Below are 19,844 nucleotides of genomic sequence, written 5' to 3' on the forward strand. Positions count from 1 at the left end.
TTTTTTTAAGATTTAGCATCCAAGAAAAGAGGAAGAGAAGACGAAACATACAGTATTTCAGATTACATCTCAAAGGAGGTAAAGAGTTTGTTCTACTTAACGTGCCATGATGTCTCTAGTCCCGGATGTTATGCTCAGTGAAGAGGCCTCTAAAACCCTCACGTTGTGTGCTGCTTGTGTTTTCTCGTATTTCGCCACTTCAAGTCGCGTATGTCACTGTAAAATCTCTCACTGCAATTGTTCTGCGTTATTAATTGCGAATTATAGAAATGCAGTACTGTGTCATTCTTGGGCTGGCTCCAATTATTTATCAATAAGCCTTTTACTTTGATGCCATTTGTTACACGGTTTCACATTTTTTTAAATGCCTGATTTAATTTCATTTCATTGTTTCGTGGACAATTGTTAATACTATTAGATGTCCATGAGACTGCAGATGCTGGAATCTGGAGCCTAAACAAGCTGCTGGAGGAACCAAGTAGTGGAGAACCAATCTGTGGAGGAAAATGGAGAAAATACATTTTGGGTCTGACTGGTGAAGAGTCTTGACTATCCATTTCCCTCTGAAGATGCAGCTTGACTTCCTCCCTTCTTAGACTAATATGGAGTTGGTTGTCTCTTCCCTGCTCTTGCTGAGATCTAAGAAGTGCTTTGAGTTGTGGCGTGCAGTCTGGACCTTTAATGAAGACGATGTGCCATGCTGTTGGGTTGAAATTCCAGAGTAGTTATGAGTGACTCCTGCCCGAATTACAGGTCCACCAATGATTTTCTGCTAACTGGTGGTTTACCACCTCCTTCAATCCGGACAAAATGACGAGAGCGCACTTGAAATCCCATCCAGAAGTCCCCCATGAAAACATGGCGCCCCGGTCAGGTGAGGCAGCCGATCTCTACCTCATCGGGACTTCCGCGCTGATCGGCGGTCAAATTTTTCCCCTGCGGCCAATGCTCTGGTAATTTGGCCCGGCAGATCCGTTCGCATAGCTGACATCCGCAGCTGACTTTGTGGGCCGGTATCTCAGCTCCTTTGTGGCCTAGGCGGTCTGTTTTGGTACCGTTGGACTACTCTCAGAGTTGGTCTGGCAAAACGAATAATCCAGAAGGGTTCTGGAATCAAGTTTGCTGGTAAATTGATGGTAGACTTGTATTATGGCTTGTTCATGTTCCACCCCTGCTTAAATGGTCATGTGTGATAAAGTAATTCTTGGTTGCTTAAAATTTGAGCTCATTTTTTTTGTGCTTCATTAGCCCCAACAAAAGTCATTAGCTCCGTTTTCATAGTTAGTGATAACGCTATAGTGGAAGCTGCCCTCTGCGCTCTTATGTCTGTGGCGACCATCAATCATGCATAGCACAAATTATATATCAATCCCCATTTTATATTTCCCCCACATTCTCTTGAGCAACCCCCCACCCTCCCCTCTCGCACTGGCTTCCGATTCCATTACGCATCTTCACACTGAGCCAGTTTCTCTACAAATCTGTACGCCTTTGGGATGTGGAGGGAAACCAGAGCACCCGGAGGTGACCCACTTATTCACTTCAAGAATAATGTACGGACTCCGCAGCAACAATTTTGAAACATTATTGAAAGTCCTTGACTTAACATTCAGATGCGCAATCATTTGCCGAACTAAAATTACTGTGACTCAACATTGGAATCCAGGCAGGAGAATTTTCCTTTCAAGCCACAGTGCATTTCTCCCACATTGTAATTCCTTTAATGCTGAAGCTGGAAAGAGTGGGAAATGTGTGCACATTCTCCTGCGTTTATTTTGTCTATTCGCAAAGTCTATACTCAAAAAGATAATTCAACTGTTTCTTAATCTCCATTTGATCCATGAAAATTTATGTTTTCTCTTATTTCTAGGATATTTTGTCAAGAGTCAAAAAGGCTAAAACGGATGAAGTAAGTCAATAAAACAGGAATTGTTAACACTGTGTTGCAAATCAAGAAGTTGAAGCATAGGCGCTTAAGTCTTGGCATAGTTGTATAAGAAAGAATAGGCTTCATGTACAAGAACCAGAGGACATAAGTTTAACTTGAGGGGGAAAAGATTTAGACAATAGGTGCAGGAGTAGGCCATTCGGCCCTTTGAGGCCCTTTAGTAGGAACCTGTGGGGTAACTTTTTCCACACAGAATGGGGGTGGGTGTATGGAACGAGCTGTCGGAGGAAGTGGTTGAGGCAGACAGTATTGTAACGTTTAAGAAAAATTTGGACAGGTTTAGAAGGATATAAAATTTCACTGAGAGATCGGCGTACCTTTGGCATTTTTCCACCTCATGGAACAAGGAGGCTCTGTCATTTTGTTCAAAATCGATCATTGGTTTTGTAGGAGTAATGGGAATTGAGAGATGCAAGGATAGTGCAGGAAAATGGGGAGACAATGAACTGCAGATGCTGGAATCTTGAGGAAAACACTCCGTGTTGGAGTGAATCAGCGAGGCAGGCAACGTCTGGAGGAGATGGATAGGCAATGTTTTGGGTCGGGGCCTTTTGGTTCTGAGGTACATGATCAACCAAGATCTTGAAAAATGTCAGAGCAGATTTGAAAAGTCAAATTGCATGCTGCTATCTCTTATGAGCTTGTGTGTCCCTCTTGCCCCTTGTTGTACATGCTTCTCAATCCATTTGGTTGCAATCGCTTCTGATAAATTGCTGTTGTGAACGTTTGGGGATTTGTCTTAAATTCCATCAAGTGCAAGTTTTCTTGAGTATCTTTAGGAATTTTCTAAACTGAAAGTTTATATTTTTGAGCTGTGAAGAAAGAAAAGCTATGAGGAAAGTATGTCCCTTGTGGCACAGGTTGTTTACTGACTCTAGGCACAAGGAACTATAGGTGTTGGTTTACAAACAAAAAGACACACAGAGCCAGAGTAACTCAGCAGGTCTGGCAGCATCTGGAACATGGATAGGTGACGTTTTGGGTCGGGACACTTCTTCAGACTGATTGTCGGGGGAAGTCAGCTGGAAAAGAGGGGATGAGACAAAGCATTGCAAGTGATCGGTGGATACAGGCGAGAGGGTTTTTTTAATGGTCGATGGTTGGAGAACGGACAGAGATGAAAAGAATAAAGTGTGAGATCAGGTTAGAAGAAAGGGGAGGGAGGTGTCGGATTCGAGGTGAATTTGAGGGCAGGGTCTTTACTGGCAATGTAAAGTTAGCCGGTGCAGCCTGTATCTTGGTTAGCCAGATGGCCACCACATCTTCTCTAAAGCATACTTCTGCAATAAGCATTTGGAAGGCAGATGGGACGGGGGAAGGAAAGAGCACCACGGTTCCGTACAGGTGACAATGCTCCAATTTGCCATTCCTCTGTTGCTGTCCGTCCAATCCCTCTGGAGTAGTTTCAGGGTAAATTCACCTAATCAGTCAATTGTAGGCTATGTGCAGATTTCAATGGCTGTATCTGTAAATTGGGGTCATAATTTTCATCCACAGAATCTTGACACCACGTACACTGAGATAAGACTCGAGACTGAAGATACGGAGAAGGACCAGGACTCCAATTCTGTTATCAAGGACAGGTTGACCCAAACGGTTCGCCACTACTCCCAGCATCTCTGGGACCCAGTCAGACGGGTGGACGGCCAACCGGTTCCATACCAACAACCCAAACTCTTCACAAATGGAGTGATGAGGTTGTACCAAGTGGAGGGCATGGAGTGGCTAAGGGTGAGTTTATAATGGTCATCTGTTTCAGTCTGATGGGGTGGGGGACCAATCTCCTGACCAATATCTTGTGTTGGGATGAACAACAAAGATTGGTTCTTGGGCTAAATTCTTGATAAAAAACATAATTTCTCGCAACATAATTTTCTCAAAGTGGCGCAGCTGCAGAGCTCTAGCCTTGCAGCGCCAGAGACCAGGGTTCGACCCTGACTACCGGAGCTGTCTGTGGAGTTTCTAAGTTGATCGCGTGGGTATTCTCCGGGTGCTACGGTTTCATCCCACGTTCCAAAGACGGGCAGGTTTGTAGGTTAATTGGTTTCTGTAAATTGTCCGTAGTGTGTAGGATAGAACTAGTGTATGGATAATCGATGGACTCGGTGGGCTGAATCCAGTTTCCAGGCTGAATCTAAACATAAATAGATAGAAAATAGAGCAATACAGCAAGGCAACAGTTTTAGTTTGGAGATACAGCGCAGGCCAGAACAGGCCCTTGGACCCTGGGTCCGTGCCGACCTGCGATCCCTGTACATTGCACTATCCTACACACTAGGGAGTATATACAGTTTTTTGTTTTTTTTCAACTAGAGCCAAATTAACCTACAAACCTGTACAGCTTTGGAATGTGGGAGGAAACCGGAGCATTCGGGGAAAACCCAAGTAGTCATGGGGAGAACGTACAAACTCTGTACAGACAGCACCCACTATCAGATGCTGGCTACCTTTTTGAGGCAGTGTCTCCTGGCCCTTTGGCCCACCAAGTCTGTTCCGATCAGCGATCCCAGCACATTAACACGACCACACGCGCACACACACAGAGACACAGACACAGATTTTACATTTGCACCAAGCCAATTAACCTACAAACCTGAATGTCTTTGGAGTGTGGGAGGCAACCAAAGATCTAGGAAAAAACCCATGCTGGTCACTGGGAGAATGTACAACCTCCATACAGCCAAGCACACGTAGTCAGGATCGAATCCGGGTCTCTGGCGGTGCAAGGAGGTAGCTCTGCCGCTGCATCACCGTGTCGCCTGGGGGGTGTGGAATCTGAATGGAAAAAGTGAACAGAACCGATTGCTGGAGCTGCCTAAGACTACATTGCACCTGAGACTACATTATGTGTGAATGTAAAATGTTCCAAAGTACTTCTATCTTGCCAGTTATTTTCTGGCTTCCGCTGTAGATGAGATGCAGTGCAATCTGGTGGTGTCAGGAAGTGCTTGCAATCACTCTTACAATGTTTTAAACTTGACAAGTTAATCAGCAATCGTTGGCAGCTATTCAGCCTGAATGATTTTTTAACGTACTTTCTGCAGTGGGCAATAGGTCATGACCAGAATTGGACGCTTTGGTGGCCATAAGTGATAGTAGAATTAGATTGTTTGGCCCATCAAGTCTACTCCACCGTTCAATCATGGCTGATCTATCTCTCCCACCTCACCCCATTCTCCTGCCTTCTCCCCATATCCTCTTGACACTCTTACTAATCAAGAATCTATCTATCTCTGCCTTAAAAATATCCACTGACTTGTCCTCAACCACCTTCTGTGGCAAAGAATTCCACAGATTCACCATCCACTGACTAAACAAATCCCCCTTTGTCTAAAGGAACGTCCTTTAATTCTGAGGCTGTGACCTCTAGTCCTAGACTCTCCCACTAGTGAAAACATCCTCTCCACATCTACCCTCTCCAAGCCTTTCACTATTCTATATGTTTCAATGAGCCCCCCCACTCATTTTTCTAAACTCCAGCGAGTACAGGCCCAGTACCCAGATCATTCTTGTAAGTCTCCTCTTGACCCTCTCCAGGGCCAGCACATCCTTCCTCGGATATGGTGCCTCCTTGATCAGAGTTACTAGAACTTCCACTGACTGATTCTGGAAGAGCCGCTGCCTCACAGCTGGGAGAGCCACTTCCTCACAGCGCCAGAGACCCCAGTTCGATCCTGACCTCGGGTGCTGTCTGCGTGGAGTTTGCACGTTCTCTCTGTGACCACGTGGGTTCCCCCTGGGTGCTCCGATTTCCTCACGCATCCCAAAGACGTGCGGATTTGCATGCTAATTGGCCTGTGTAAAATTGCCCCTGACGTGGATGCAAAAGTGAAATTACATAGAACAAGTGTGAATGCATGATCAGTGGTTGGCGTGGACTAGGCCGGCCGAGTGGACTGTTCACGCTGTATCTTAATATAAACTGTTAAGCCTGAATATTTTCTTGTGTGCTTTCTGCAGGGGCCAATAGGTTATAAAATCAGAATTGGAAACTTTGATGGCCCCTTCATGTTCAGGGTTTGTGCTCCACTGCAACGTCTATTGACTTAAACTTCTATTGATAGTGCAGACAGCTGCTGAACACCTGTATTTTATTTTTAGCCAATATAGTTTGTATCCATTTGGAAGATGTAGAGGCATTGTACTGCAGATAGACATTGTACTGCAGATAAAAGCTGGAGTAACTCAGTAAGCATGCTGCATGCTGGCTTCCAAAAAAGTGCTGGAGTAACTCAGTAACATGGATAAGTGATATTTCCAGTTGGGACCCTACTTCCAGAGGTCCCGAGATGTCACCTTTCCACGTTCTCCAGAGATGCTGCCTGTCCAGCTGAGTTACTCCAGCGCTTTGCATCTGCACTTGGAAGAGGTTCACAATGGATTTTGAAGGTGAAAATCCACCATCTCCCTTCTCTATCAGGCAATTGGTACTGAAGTGTGAAAACCTCCACACCTTCAGATTCAGGGACAATTTATTTTCAATTCTTATCGGGCAACCGAACTGTCCTATCACAAACTAGAAAGTGGTCCTGAACTACTATCTACCTCATTGGAGACCCTCGGACTATCTTTAATCGGACTTTACTGGACTTTATCTTTCATTACACATTATTCCCTTTATCATGTATCTGTAAATTGTGGATGGCTCAATTGTAATCATGCATAGTATTTCCACTGACTTGATGGCACACAACAAAAAGCTTTTTACTGTACTCTAAAACTAAACTGAAAAAGATTTGAGGTGGGTTTGTCTGGGCGTCTTCAGCTGCTCCTGATGCTGTTTGTATTTTTCCCGGACAGATGCTGTGGGAAAATGGCATCAATGGGATTCTGGCAGACGAGATGGGCCTGGGGAAGACTGTGCAGTGCATTGCCATGATCGCCTTGATGGTGGACCGAGGGGTCCCGGGGCCGTTCTTCGTCTGCGGTCCTCTGTCTACGCTACCAAACTGGGTGTCCGAGTTCAAGAGATTCACCCCGAAGGTGAGACTGGGGGGGTAATCCCGAAGGTGAGACTGGGGGGGGGTTTGATCCAACTTCAGAACTAACTCATAGAATATGCAAACAGGCCCTGCAGCCCAACTTGCCCACATCGGCCAACATGTCCCATTTACACTAGCCCCACTTGCCTGCGTTTGGCCCATATCCCTCCAAACCTGTTCTATCCATGTACCTGTCTAAATGTCTCTTTAAACCCCCCCCCCCCCCCCCCCCCCCCTTTGTGACAAATGTCATTCTCAAGAAGCCACCCATACTTTTGTACTATGTACAAAATAGAAATTTTTTGGACGGACGTTTTTAAATGTTACCTCTAAAACATTGAAAATTCCACTGGAACCAGACCCAAAACTGATAATACTGGGAATATCAGAAGCATGTGTCAAACAAACGGTATTTCAAAAACACTTTCTTAATTATGGTCTAATATCAGCAAATAAACTTATACTTAAATTTTGGAAAAAGACAACAGTTCCCTCAGTGAAGATGTGGATTACGGAAATGACAGAGACACTACATCTAGAAAAAATTAAGTTTGTCTTGACTGACAAACCAGATCAATTTTTAAAAATATGGTCTTTTATTGAATTCCTTGAACAATACAATGTTTGAACACTGATTGTTAAGCTGGGTGAGTGGGCGCAGGGGTGGGGTGAACGGATATATCTCCTTTTTTTTCTTTCTTTTCATCTTTCTCTTTTCTTTCTTTTTTCTTATTTCAATTCAATATTCTGTTTGTAAAATGTTAAAAATGAAGCTGTGCTAGAGTTATAGAACTGTTATGTCATTCTTTTTTGTGCAATTGCTCTCTCTCTCTCTCTCTCTCTCTCTCTCTCTCTCTCTCTCTCTCTCTCTCTCTCTCTCTCTCTCTCTCTCTCTCTCTCTCTCTCATCTCTCTCTCTCTCTCCCTCTCACTCTCCCTCTCTCTCACTCTCTCTCGCCCCCTCTCCCCCCCTCTCCCCCCTCTCCCCCCCTCTCCCCCCCTCTCCCCCCCTCTCCCCCCCTCTCCTCCCCCCCTCTCCCTCCCTCTCCCCTCTCCCCTCCCTCTCCCTCCCCTCTCCCTCTCCCTCTCCTCTCCCCTCTCCCCCTCTCCCTCTCCCTCTCCCTCTCCCTCTCCCTCTCCCTCTCCCTCTCCCTCTCCCCTCCCCTCCCCCCTCTCCTCTCCCTCCCCCCTCGTCCCCTCCCCTCTCCCCCTCCCCTCTCCCCTCTCCCCCTCTCCCTCCCTCTCCCCCTCTCCCCCTCCCCCTCCCCTCCCCCTCCCCTCCCCCTCTCCCCCTCCCCCTCTCCCCTCTCCCCCTCTCCCCCTCTCCCCCTCTCCCCTCTCCCCCTCTCCCCCTCTCCCCCTCTCCCCCTCTCCCCCTCTCCCTCTCTCCCTCCCCCCCCAATGTGGTGAATTACTGCAACATGGCCTCGGAGCTTGTACTCTCACTACCCATAAAGAGAAGGTCCATTTTGGCACATGGATTTCCGATGCCATTTTGTTGTCTTTTACATTTAGATTCCTGTGCTGCTCTATCATGGGAACCAAAAAGACCGCCTTGAAAAGCTACGCAAAATTCGAAAGTGTCAGGGGTCCCTGCAAATCATGCCTGTGATCATCACTTCTTACGAAATTGCAATGAGGGACCGCAGGTATTTCCAGGTAAATCAGACAGATATTTAGTTTAAACTTTGGGAGACTGCACTCCTGCAACAATTGGAGGAGAAGTGAAGGGACTGTTGCCTCCAAGTCCTGCAGTGCCTATCAGCTGTGATCGCCAAATATAATGTCGTGCATTTTCCCCAAAATAGAAATTTCACTGGAAATATCTAATTGTGGACGAAGGCCACAGAATCAAGAACTTGAACTGCCGCCTGATTCAAGAACTAAAAAGATTCAACACTGACAACAAGCTGCTGTTGACTGGAACCCCCCTACAGAATAACTTGGCGGAGCTCTGGTCTCTGCTCAACTTCCTACTGCCTGATGTGTTTGACGACTTGAAAAGGTACCATTTTGAAGGGATTTTTAAACTGCAATTTATTAAAGGATCTAGCTTGAGCAATGGTTTTGGTTGCATTTGGCATTCTTGATTTATTGTTTTTGGCTGAGTTTGTTGTGCAGTTGTTGCAATTAACATTTTGTGCTTCAAGACTAGAAAGTGTAAAATAAGCCAGAGTTGTTCGGTTAGATCTCAAACAAGAGATGTCAGGAAGGACATTGGCTTGGATACTCTGGTGTATTGCTTAACAAACATTAGAGCATATAGTGATACAGCGTGGGTACAGGCCTTTCAGCCTAACTTGCTCACACTGACCAACATGTCCCATCTGCTCCAGTCTCACCTGCCTGTGTTTGGCCCATATCACTCTAAACCTTTCCTATCCACATACCTGTCTAAATGTTTCTTAAACATTGCGGCAGTACTTGCCTCGACTACCTCGTCTAGCAGCTCGTTCCGTGCGCCCACCACCCTTTGTAAAAAAAAAAAAAAGTCACCCCTCGGGTTCCTATAAAATCTTTACCCCCCTCACCTTAAACCTATGTTCTATGGTTCTCGATTCCCCAATTGTGGGTAAGAGACTCTGTGCGTTTACCTGATCTATTCCTCTCATGATTTTGTACACCTCGGTAAGATCACCCCTCATCGTCCTCCGCTCCAGGGGAATAGAGTCCAAGCCTGCTCAACCGCTTCCTACAGCTCAGACCCTCGAGTCCTGGCAACATCCTCATTAATCTTCTCTGCATTCTTTCCAGCTTGACGCCATCTTTCCTATAACATGGTGCTCCAAACTGAACACAAGACTCTAGATATGGCCCTATTAAAGTGTATTTGGTGCCCAAAAAAGTCCATTCGTTTTTAATTTTGCGTTCCGTCCACCCAGGATAGTTTTGTGAAGTTTATTCCACGGATGCGGAAGATAATTTGTTTGCAACCTAATGTGGTGAATTTAAGTGGAATCTTTGTCTGTAAATGACAAGTCCAAATTATAAAATGACCTAACTGTAAAAATGTGACAGCCAAGGATATAATGACCATTTATTATGTGAAATTAATGAGGTGGAAAACATTCCTATGGCTCTTGAACACTGATACCGTAATTAAATAAATGGCCTGTTGGAATGCTATAATTTCTGCCTAACCCATATTTAGACAGGTGGAAATTCTCTGTCATGTTAAATGAAGTTGAAGCAGCCACATGACAATAAAGGTATTCAATTCAATTCAATTTGGCAAAAATCATTTGTTAGTACTCGCTTTGGTATGTGGAGACAAAGAGAGGTTTTCTGCATCTGCCTTCAACTCTTATCATTCCTTTTAAACTACTTTTGGACTATTTTCTACCCATAATGATTCCTGCCCTTTTCCTTAATAATGCAGAGTTTTTTTTCTTCTTTCTAATCATTAAGTGTGAGTCTACCGTCAGAAGTTTTGTTGTTCTGGTTCTTATTATTTAAAGAAAATCTGATTTTTTTTTTTAAAGTGTTCAAAGTTGTAATATAATTCGTTGGTATGTTGAATGCTAAATTTTCAAGTTTAAAATATCTGGGGATTTAAAAACTACCCCCCAAAATAAACACTTTCATGGGGGGATGGGAATCAATTGGGCTTGATGGGGCTTGACTGTAATCAGTCTTTCCACTGACTAGTTAGCACGCCTCAAATGCTTTTCACTGTGCCTGGTGCGTGACAATAAACTAAACTAATCTAAAGAGCTCAGATAGCATTATAATTTGTGCTAGGGTGCTAAGAGCTGGAAAGAAATTGCACAAGTTTGAGATGTCCACTTAGTTCATTGACCAGGATTTCATTTTGCATGATTAGCGTTGTGTGCCTTTGTTAAAGGATTAAAAAAAGAAGATAAAACGTAGAAGATAACACTGATTCGCTACATTGTCAAAACGTGTTGCCTTCCATAGATGGTCTGCATATTAAGCTCACTTCCAGGTTAACATATAAAAGCAAATCATTGGGCTAGTTGGCAGATCGATTTAACCAATTCAGGGGTGAAGCATAGAAACATAGAAATTAGTTGCAGGAGTAGGCCATTCGGCCCGTCGAGCCTGTACCGCCATTCAATCTTACCATGGCTGATCATCCAACTCAGTACCTGCCTTCTCTCCATACCCTCTGATCCCCTTAGCCACAAGGGCCACATCTAACGCCCTCTTAAATATAGCCAATGAACTGGCCTCAACTACCCTCTGTGGCAGAGAGTTCCAGAGATTCACCACTCTCTGTGAAAAAAGTTTTTCTCATCTCGGTTTTAAAGGATTTCCCCCTTATCCTTAAGCTGTGACCCCTTGTCCTGGACTTCCCCAACATCGGGAACAATCGTCCAACCCCTTAAGAATTTTGTACGTTTCTATAAGATCCCCTCTCAATCTCCTAAATTCTAGAGAGTATAAACCAAGTCTATCCAGTCTTTCTTCATAAGACAGTCCTGACATCCCAGGAATCAGTCTGGTGAACATTCTCTGCACTCCCTCTATGGCAATAATGTCCTTCCTCAGATTTGGAGACCAAAACTGTACGCAATACTCCAGGTGTGGTCTCACCAAGACCCTTCAGTGCAGGATCTGTAGCAAAGACGTTACCCATTCCTTCTCTCCAGAGATGCTGCCTGTCATGCTGAATTACTGCTTTTTGTGTCGATCTTCAATTTAGACCCCGAATCGCAATCTTTACAGCAGAAATACAAATCATATTGAAAGGTGATTGGAACATTAGTAAATGTGTTTCTACCTGCAGAATGTACTTATTGTGTTTCTGCCATGAACTTGGTATGTTAGTAAAGGTGTTTATATCCTGAAGAAAGGCCAGGATTGAAACAAAGTCATCTGTCCATGTTCTCCGCGGATGCTGCCTGACCCGCTCCAGCACTTTAGCCATACCAAGATATTTCTATAGCTTGGATTGATTTGGCTGGTGGAGGTCAGACCTTATTGTCAAGAGGCTAAACCTAAAAATATGAAGTTAAATGTTAATTGAACTGTGGCGTGATAAATTATTTTGTTTAATATAAAATATTCTTTGTTTCCCCAGTTTTGAATCCTGGTTTGACATTTCGAGCGTCACAGAAAATGTTGAAGATATAGTTGCCAGTGAACAGGAACAAAGTGTTCTGCACATGCTTCACCAGGTAATTACTTTATAAAAATGAAGGCTGCTCCTTAACATTGATATTTAACTTGATTTCCCACTTGTATCCCCCACATCGTTTCAGTCTCCAATTATATAGGTTCCTCTATTGTTTAGTTTTGTTTGGAAGCTGTTGTTTTCATTGAACAGATTTAATTGTTTCAAGTAATTGAAAAATATTTTCCACATGTGATGAAAAGGAACTACAGGTGCTGGTTTATACCAAGCTGGTCAGTGTTTATGGAATCCAACTGGTGCACTGGAGAAAGCCTCAAGCAGTACCTCGTTGTTAAATTCTCTGTGGTTTGCTTTGGCCGTTGCAGATCCTGACTCCATTCTTGCTTAGAAGGTTGAAGTCGGACGTCACTCTGGATATTCCTCCAAAGCGGGAGGTTGTGGTTTATGCACCTCTGAGCAAGAAGCAGGAGTCGTTCTACACGGCCATAGTTAACAAGACCATCTCAACGTTGCTAGGACAGGAGGTATGTGTGTGCTCCTGCTATCAAGTAGTGGTAAACCACATCATTAAATTGCTTAAAAAACCCCCAAAGAGCTGGAAATACGCGGCGGATCAGGCAGCATCTGTGGAGGGAATGGACAGAGGACATTTTCGGGTTGGGGCCTTCTTCAGACTGATTGAGCAATCGTTAATAGTGCTTTATTTGTCGCATATGAAACTGCACAGTGAAATTAATTTTGCACATTTTACACAGGAGGGTGCCGACATTATTAGCACCTTAATTCAAAGTCCAGTCTGCACACGCGCTCAGAGTACTGGAACAGTTCCCGCGAACCGACATACCTCATTTCTCCTTGACCGGGATTGCAGTGAGGGGGAGATACCACAAAGGAATTGGGGATGTAGCAATGCCTGGCCAGTGATAGATGGATACAGGTTGGAAGGAGGGAGCATTTGATCAGCAGATAAGTGGAGTAAAAGTTAAAGGCTGGAGGTGAAAAGGAGACAAAAGGGTGTCGGATAAAGCAGGGAGTGGAATATAAAGCCGGAGGGAGGGTGGAAGGGGAGAGGAGAGGGTATATGAAAAAGAAATGATAGACTTAGGGATGGCAGATAAGTGTAGGAAGGATGGAAAAAGAAGATGAGTTACTCGAGGAGAGGGGTGGAAATTTGTGGGAGAAATGGGTGCGCATCAGGGTGGAGAGGGGGCACGGAAGAGAGGGAGGGGGAAGGGAGGCATTGCTGAAAATGGTTAACATTGCGTTGTAAACTACCCAAGAGCATTAAGTTGTTCTTTGTAGAAACAAGGAACTGCAGATGCTGGTTTACCAAGGAAAGACACAAAATGCTGGAGTTACTCGGCGGGTCAGGCAGCATCCCTGGAGAACATGGATAGGTGACATTTATGGTTGTGACAATTCTTCAGACTGCACAGGATCCAAAGAAGGGTCCCTCTCCAGGGATGCTGCCTGACCCGCTGAGTCACTCCAGCACTTTGTTAATTCTCTCCTCTTCCCAAACAGCCTGAACAGGAGAAGCCACAACTAACCTCATCGGGTCGGCCAAAACGGCGAAGCAGGAAGGAAATGAATTATACTGAGAGTTGCGATGATGCTGACTTGGAGAAAATAATTGCAGAGATAGAGCAGCAGAATAGCTGTGAACAGAGGTAGGTGATGGGGTGAAAACTGCCCTCAACTTTATATCAATCCATTACACCTAGCTTTGATATGCAGCAAGGTAACAGGCCCTTCAGCCCACCGAGTCCACACCAACAATGATCGCCTGTAAACTTGTTCTATCCGACACACTAGGCAATTTACAGACGACAATTAACCTTCAAACCTGCACTTCTTTGGAATGTGAGAGGAAACCGGAGCACACGGAGAAAACCCACGTGGTCACAGGAAGATCGTGTAAACTCTGCACAGACAGCACCAGCAGTCGGGTACACAAAAAAGCTGGAGAAACTCAGCGGGTGCAGCAGCATCTATGGAGCGAAGGAAATAGGCAATGTTTCGGGCCGAAACCCTTCTTAGATCTCCATAGATGCTGCTGCACCCGCTGAGTTTCTCCAGCTTTTTTGTGTACCTTCGATTTTCCAGCATCTGCAGTTCCTTCTTAAGCACCTGCAGTCAGGATTGAACCCGGGGCCCCGGCACTGTAAGACAGCAACGCTACCGTTGCGCCACTGTGCTGCCCTCATGGTGCATGGTTAATGACCAGTTTGTTTATTCAGTAACAACTATTTGCTTGAAATCTTGCCACAATATCTTTTTATTCTGCCTAAGGGTTAGCATTTCAAAGACTGCGCCTCTGGCAGAATAGCACTCCCTCGTAAGCTACAAGATTCTTGGACAGGTACGTAGTTAGGAAGGGTTTGGAGGGATATGGGCTGAACGTGGGTAGGTGGGACTAGTGGCGATGGGGCATCTTGGTCAGCATGCGCAAGTTGGGCCGAATGGCCTGTTTCCATGCGGGTTTTGGGGCGGCACGGTGGTGCAGCGGTAGAGTTGCTGCCTCACAGCGCCAGAGACTCGGGTTCGATCCTGACTACAGAAGATGTCTCCATGGAGTTTATACGTTTTTCCCGTGACTGCGTTTCTCTGGTTTCCTCCCATACATACAGGTTTGTAGGTTAATTGAGTGGTAACACTAAAAATTGTTCCTAGTGTGTAGGTTAGTGCTAGTGTATGGGGTGATCGCTGGTCGATGCAGTCGGTGGGCCGAAGGGCCTGTATCGCAAGGCGCATCTAAATTAAAATGTCCTGTATGACTCTGGATTTGCATTGAATTGTCAACATAAGCCGAATGTTGTGCAACAGGGCTTGTACCTTGAATGTATTTATAGAATGCCATTGAATTCAAGCTGATATCATTAAATGTTTGCTCTTACCTAACTTCCCTTAAAGTAACTTGGCTTGAAATTTCTCACCAGGCCTGTGTTGGATGTATATGTTAAACAAGATAAAGAAGTCCACTTGAAATTGCAAAATGTGTTGATGTTACTCAGGAAGTGCTGCAACCATCCTTATCTAATAGAGTACCCTTTGGATCGCAGAACCCAGCAGTTTCAGGTGATAACAAAAAATAGAATCTCTTGGATTATGTTTTTAGTTTTTGTTTTAATTCTTTTGTTCAAAAGTCTTCTGTTAAAACTCTTTTGTTTTAGTTTTTAGTCTTAGTTTATTGTCACGTGTACTGAGGTACAGTGAAAAGCTTTTGTTGCGTGCTAACCAGCGGAAAGACAATACATGATTACAATCAAGCCATTCACTGTGTTCAGATACATGATAAGGGAATAACGTTTAGTGCAAGATAAAGCCAGTAAAATCTGATCAGAGATAGTCCGAGGGTTGTCGATAAGGTAGATGGTAGTTCATGACTGCTCTCTGGTTGCAGTTGAATGGTTGAGTCGCCTGATAACAGCTGGGAAGAAACTGTCCCTGAACCTGGAGGTGTGCGTTTTAACACTTCTATACCTTTTGTCCGATGGGAGAGTGGAGAAAAGGAAGTGGCCAGGGTGCGACTTGTCCTTGATTATGCTGCTGGCCTTGCCGAGGCAGGATGAGGTATAAATGGAAGGGAGGCTGGACTATCAAATTGATTTTTTTTTTTAAACATTCTTGCATTAATTGCCATCTATACCCATTTGAAGGCGCTCAACCTCTGGAAGTGATGATCTGTGCCGATGCAGGATTCAGGTATTTGACTGTTGGGAGAAATGACAGAACCTGGACAGCACACTGACGCAGCTGGTAGAGCTGCTGCCTCACAGCGCCGAGGCCCTGGTTCGATACTGACCTCCACTGTGTGGAGTTTGCATGTACTCTCTGAGACTGCGTGGGTTTCTTCCAACGTCCCAAAGACGTGGTGGGTTTGTAGGTTAATAGGCCTCTGCATGTGTAAAATAAATTTGCGCCTAATGTGTAGGGAGTGGATGAGAAAGTTGGATTAAATGGAACTAGTGTGAACGGGTAATTGATGGTCAGCAGTGACTCCATCACAGGAGACAGACTATTGACCAATATCTACGACAAACCTACTGACTCCTCCCATAGATATCTGACTACACTTCTTCCCACCCTGCGTCCTGTAAAGACTATCCCAATTCCTCCGTCTACGACGCATCTGTGCCCAGGATGAGGTTTTCCATACTAGATCATTGGAAATGTCCTCATTCTTCAGGAAACGGGGGTTCCCCTCTTCCATTATAGATGTGGCTCTCACTAGGGTCTCCTTGACATCCCGCAGCTCCGCTCTTGCTCCTCCTACCACCATTCGCAACAAGGACAGTCCCCCTTGTCCTCGCCTTCCACCCCATCAGCCGTCGCATAGAGCATATAATCCTCCAACACTTTCGCCACCTTCGACTGGATCCCACTACTGGCCACACTTCCCATCTCCACCCCTTTCTGCTTTCCGCAGAGACCGTTCCCTCTGCAACTCCCTGGTCAAGTCGCCCCTTCCCACTCAAACCACCCCCTCCCCAGGTACTTTCCCCTACAACCGCGGGAGATGTAACACCTGTCCCTTTACCTCCCCCCTCGACTCCATCCAAGGACCCCGACAGTCTTTTCAGGTGAGGCAGAGGTTCACTTGCACCTCCTCCAACCTCATCTACTGCATCAGCTATTCCAGGTGACAATGTCTGTACTTCAGCGAGACCAGGTGCAGGCTCGGCGATCGTTTTGCTGAACATCTCTGCTCAGTCCGCCTTAACCTACTAGATCTCCAGGTTGCTCAGCACTTTAACTCTCCCTCCATTCCCAATCTGACCTTTCTGTCCTGGGCCTCCTCCATTGTCAGTGAGGCCCAGCGCAAATTGGAGGAACAGCACCTCCTATTTCGCTTGGGCAGCTTACATCCCAGCGGTATGAACATTGACTTCTCTAACTTCAAATTGCCCTTTCTTTCCCTCTCTCTCCATCCCCTCCCCCTTCCCAGTTCTCCCACCAGTCTTACTGTCTCTGACTACATTCTATCTCTGTCTCGCCCACTCCCCTGGACATCAGTCTGAAGAAGGGTCTCGACCATCAAACGTTATCTTGTTAAGTGCCGATGACTTGCATGCAAAGGCATCCAGGTTGCTCTGAACGCTGAAATCATACCAACAACTAGAGGGCAGACCTGAGCTATCTACTACATTGGAGATCCTCCAACTGTCATTAATCGGACTTTACTGGACTTCCCTTTCACTAAACATTATACCCTTTACCATGTATCTGTGTACAGGATGGCTCGATTGTAATCATGTACTGTCTTTCCGTTGACTGGTTAGCACGCACCAAAAACTTTTCACTGTACCTCAGTACGTGACGATAAACTAAACTAACACCTAAAACATAGAAAAACAGGTGCAGGAGTTGGCCATTCAGCCTTCGAGCCAGCACCGCCATTCAATATGATCATGGCTGATCATCTAAAATCAGTACCCCGTTCCTGCTTTTTCCCCCCATATCTCCTGATTCCTTAAGGCCTAAGAGCTAAATCTAACTCTTGAAGACGTCCAGTGAATTGGTCTCCACTGCCTTCTGTGGCAGAGAATTCCACACACAACCCTCTGGGTGAAGAAGTTTTTCATCATCTCAGTCCTAAATGGCCTACCCCTTATTCTTAAACTGTGACCTCTGGTTCTGGACACCCGCAACATCGGGAACATTTTTCCTGCATCTAGCCTGTCCAATCCTTTAAGAATTTTATGTTTCCATAACACCCCCTCTCAACCTTCTAAATTCCAACGAATACAAGCCCATTTGACCCATTCTTTCATCATATGTCGGTCCTGCCATCCCGGGAATTAACCTGGTGAACTTGCGGTGCACTCCCTCAATAGCAATAATGTCCTTTCTCAAATTAGGAGACCAAAATTGCACATGATGCTTCAGGTGCGATCTCACCAGGGCCCTGCACAACTGCAGTAGGACCTCCTTGATCCTAAACTCAAATCCTCTCACAATGAAGGCCAACATGCCATGTGCTTTCTTCACTGTCTGCTGTACCTGCATGCTTACTTTCAGTGACTGATGTACAAGCACACCCAGGACACGTTGCATAATCAGACACCATTCAGATAATAATCTGCCTTCCTATTCTTGCCACCAAAGTGGATAACCTCACATTTATCGACGTTATACTGCATCTGCCCACACATCCAATCTATCCAAGTCGCCCTGCAGCCTCATGGCATCCTCATCGCACCTCACACTGCCACTCAGCTTTTTGTCATCTGCAAACTTGGAGATGTCTCATTTAATTCCTTCATCAATTCGTTAATTTATATTGTAAATAACTGTGGTACCAGCACTGAGCCGTGAGGCACCCCACTAGTCACTGCCTGCCATGCTGAAAAGGACCTGTTAATTCCTACTCTGCTTCCTGTCTGCCAACCAGTTTTCTATCCATGTCAACACCCTACCCCCAATACCATGTGCTGTAATATTGCACACTAATCTCTTGTGTGGAACCTTGTCAAAGGCTTTTTGAAAGTCTAGATATACAACATCCACTGGCTCCCCCTTAACCATTCTACTTGTTACATCCTCAAAAAATTGAGGGGGGGGGGGGCGGCCAAACCGGCCTTCTGGACCCCCGGCCATTACTTCCTCTTTTTTTTTCTGGAGGTGAATATCATGCCTGTCAGGCATGATTTCCCCATCATAAATCCATGCTGACTTTGACAGATCCTGTCACTGCTTTCCAAATGCGCTGCTATAACATCTTTTAACAATTGACTCAAGCATCTTTCTACTACCGACGTAAGACTAATTGACCTATAATTCCATGTTTTCTCTCTCCCTCGTTTCTTAAGAAGTTGGGTTACATTGGCTACCCTCCAGTGCACAGGAACTGATCCAGCGAGAACATTGATCGAGAGAATATTGGAAAATGATCACCAATGCATCCTTGATTTCTAGGGCCACCTTCTTGAGTACTCTGGGATGCAGACCATCAGGCCCTGGGGATTAATCTGCCTTCAGTTCCAACAGTTTACCTAACGCCATTTCCTGACTAATGTAGATTCCCTTCAGTTCCTCCCTCCCACTAGATCCTCAGTCCTCCAGTATTTCTGAGAGATTGTTTGTGTCTTCCTTAGTGAAAATTGAGAGATTGTTTGTGTCTTCCTCAGTAAAGACAGAACCAAAGTACTCGTTTAACTGTTCTTCCATTTCCTTGTTTCCCTATTATAAATTCACTTGTCTCTGATTGTAAGGGACCTATATTTGTCTTCACTAATCTTTTCCTTTTTGCATATCTGAAGAAGCTATTAGAGTCAGTTTTATATTCCTCACAAGCTTTCTTTCATGCTCTTTTTTCCCCTTCTTAATTAACCACTTTGTCCTGTGTTCAGTTCTAAATTTCTCCCAGTCCTCCGGTTTGCTGCTTTCTCTGGCCAATTTATATGCCGCTTCCTTGGATTTAACACTATCCTTGATTTCCATCGTTAGCCACAGTAGAGCCACATTTTTTTTTCACCAGACTGGGTTGAACTATTTCTGGAGTTCATCCATGCAGTCTTTAACTCTTTGCCATTGCATCTCCACCGTCACCCTTTAAGTATTATTTGCCAGCCTATCCTAGCCAATTCCCATCTCATACCTTTAAAGTCTCCTTTCCTTGCGTTCAGGACCCTAGTCTCTGAATTATCGTGTCACTCTCCATCCTAATGCAGAATTCCACCATATTATAGTCAGTGTTGTCCAAGGGGCTTTGCACAACAAGTTCTTTCTAAAGGTCGGCCCTTTTATTCTGCAAACAAGTATGCCTACTTTGAAGAAGTTCCCCTCCTCTCTCCGGAGACAGTTTCACAACCTCC

The 19,844-nt window shown here is 45.1% G+C and overlaps 1 protein-coding gene across 5 annotated transcripts in view; it reads left to right on the top strand.

The window, feature by feature from the left end:
* hells (helicase, lymphoid specific) overlaps nucleotides 1–19,844 on the top strand; it is a 45,207-nt gene that overhangs the window by 12,198 nt on the left and 13,165 nt on the right. For 4 of the 5 annotated variants that reach the window (XM_033034444.1, XM_033034441.1, XM_033034442.1 and 1 more), the window contains exons 6-15: nucleotides 11–78; nucleotides 1,871–1,909; nucleotides 3,440–3,679; nucleotides 6,749–6,931; nucleotides 8,445–8,588; nucleotides 8,738–8,934; nucleotides 11,974–12,070; nucleotides 12,393–12,551; nucleotides 13,552–13,697; nucleotides 14,967–15,105. In XM_033034444.1, the coding sequence (XP_032890335.1) occupies nucleotides 11–78; nucleotides 1,871–1,909; nucleotides 3,440–3,679; nucleotides 6,749–6,931; nucleotides 8,445–8,588; nucleotides 8,738–8,934; nucleotides 11,974–12,070; nucleotides 12,393–12,551; nucleotides 13,552–13,697; nucleotides 14,967–15,105 (1,412 nt within the window). The remainder of the gene's footprint in view (nucleotides 1–10; nucleotides 79–1,870; nucleotides 1,910–3,439; nucleotides 3,680–6,748; nucleotides 6,932–8,444; nucleotides 8,589–8,737; nucleotides 8,935–11,973; nucleotides 12,071–12,392; nucleotides 12,552–13,551; nucleotides 13,698–14,966; nucleotides 15,106–19,844) is intronic. The other variant, XM_033034445.1, reaches the window with a different exon arrangement.

The sequence above is a fragment of the Amblyraja radiata genome, chromosome 15, assembly GCF_010909765.2.
Source record: "Amblyraja radiata isolate CabotCenter1 chromosome 15, sAmbRad1.1.pri, whole genome shotgun sequence".
NCBI classification, from domain to species: domain Eukaryota; kingdom Metazoa; phylum Chordata; class Chondrichthyes; order Rajiformes; family Rajidae; genus Amblyraja; species Amblyraja radiata.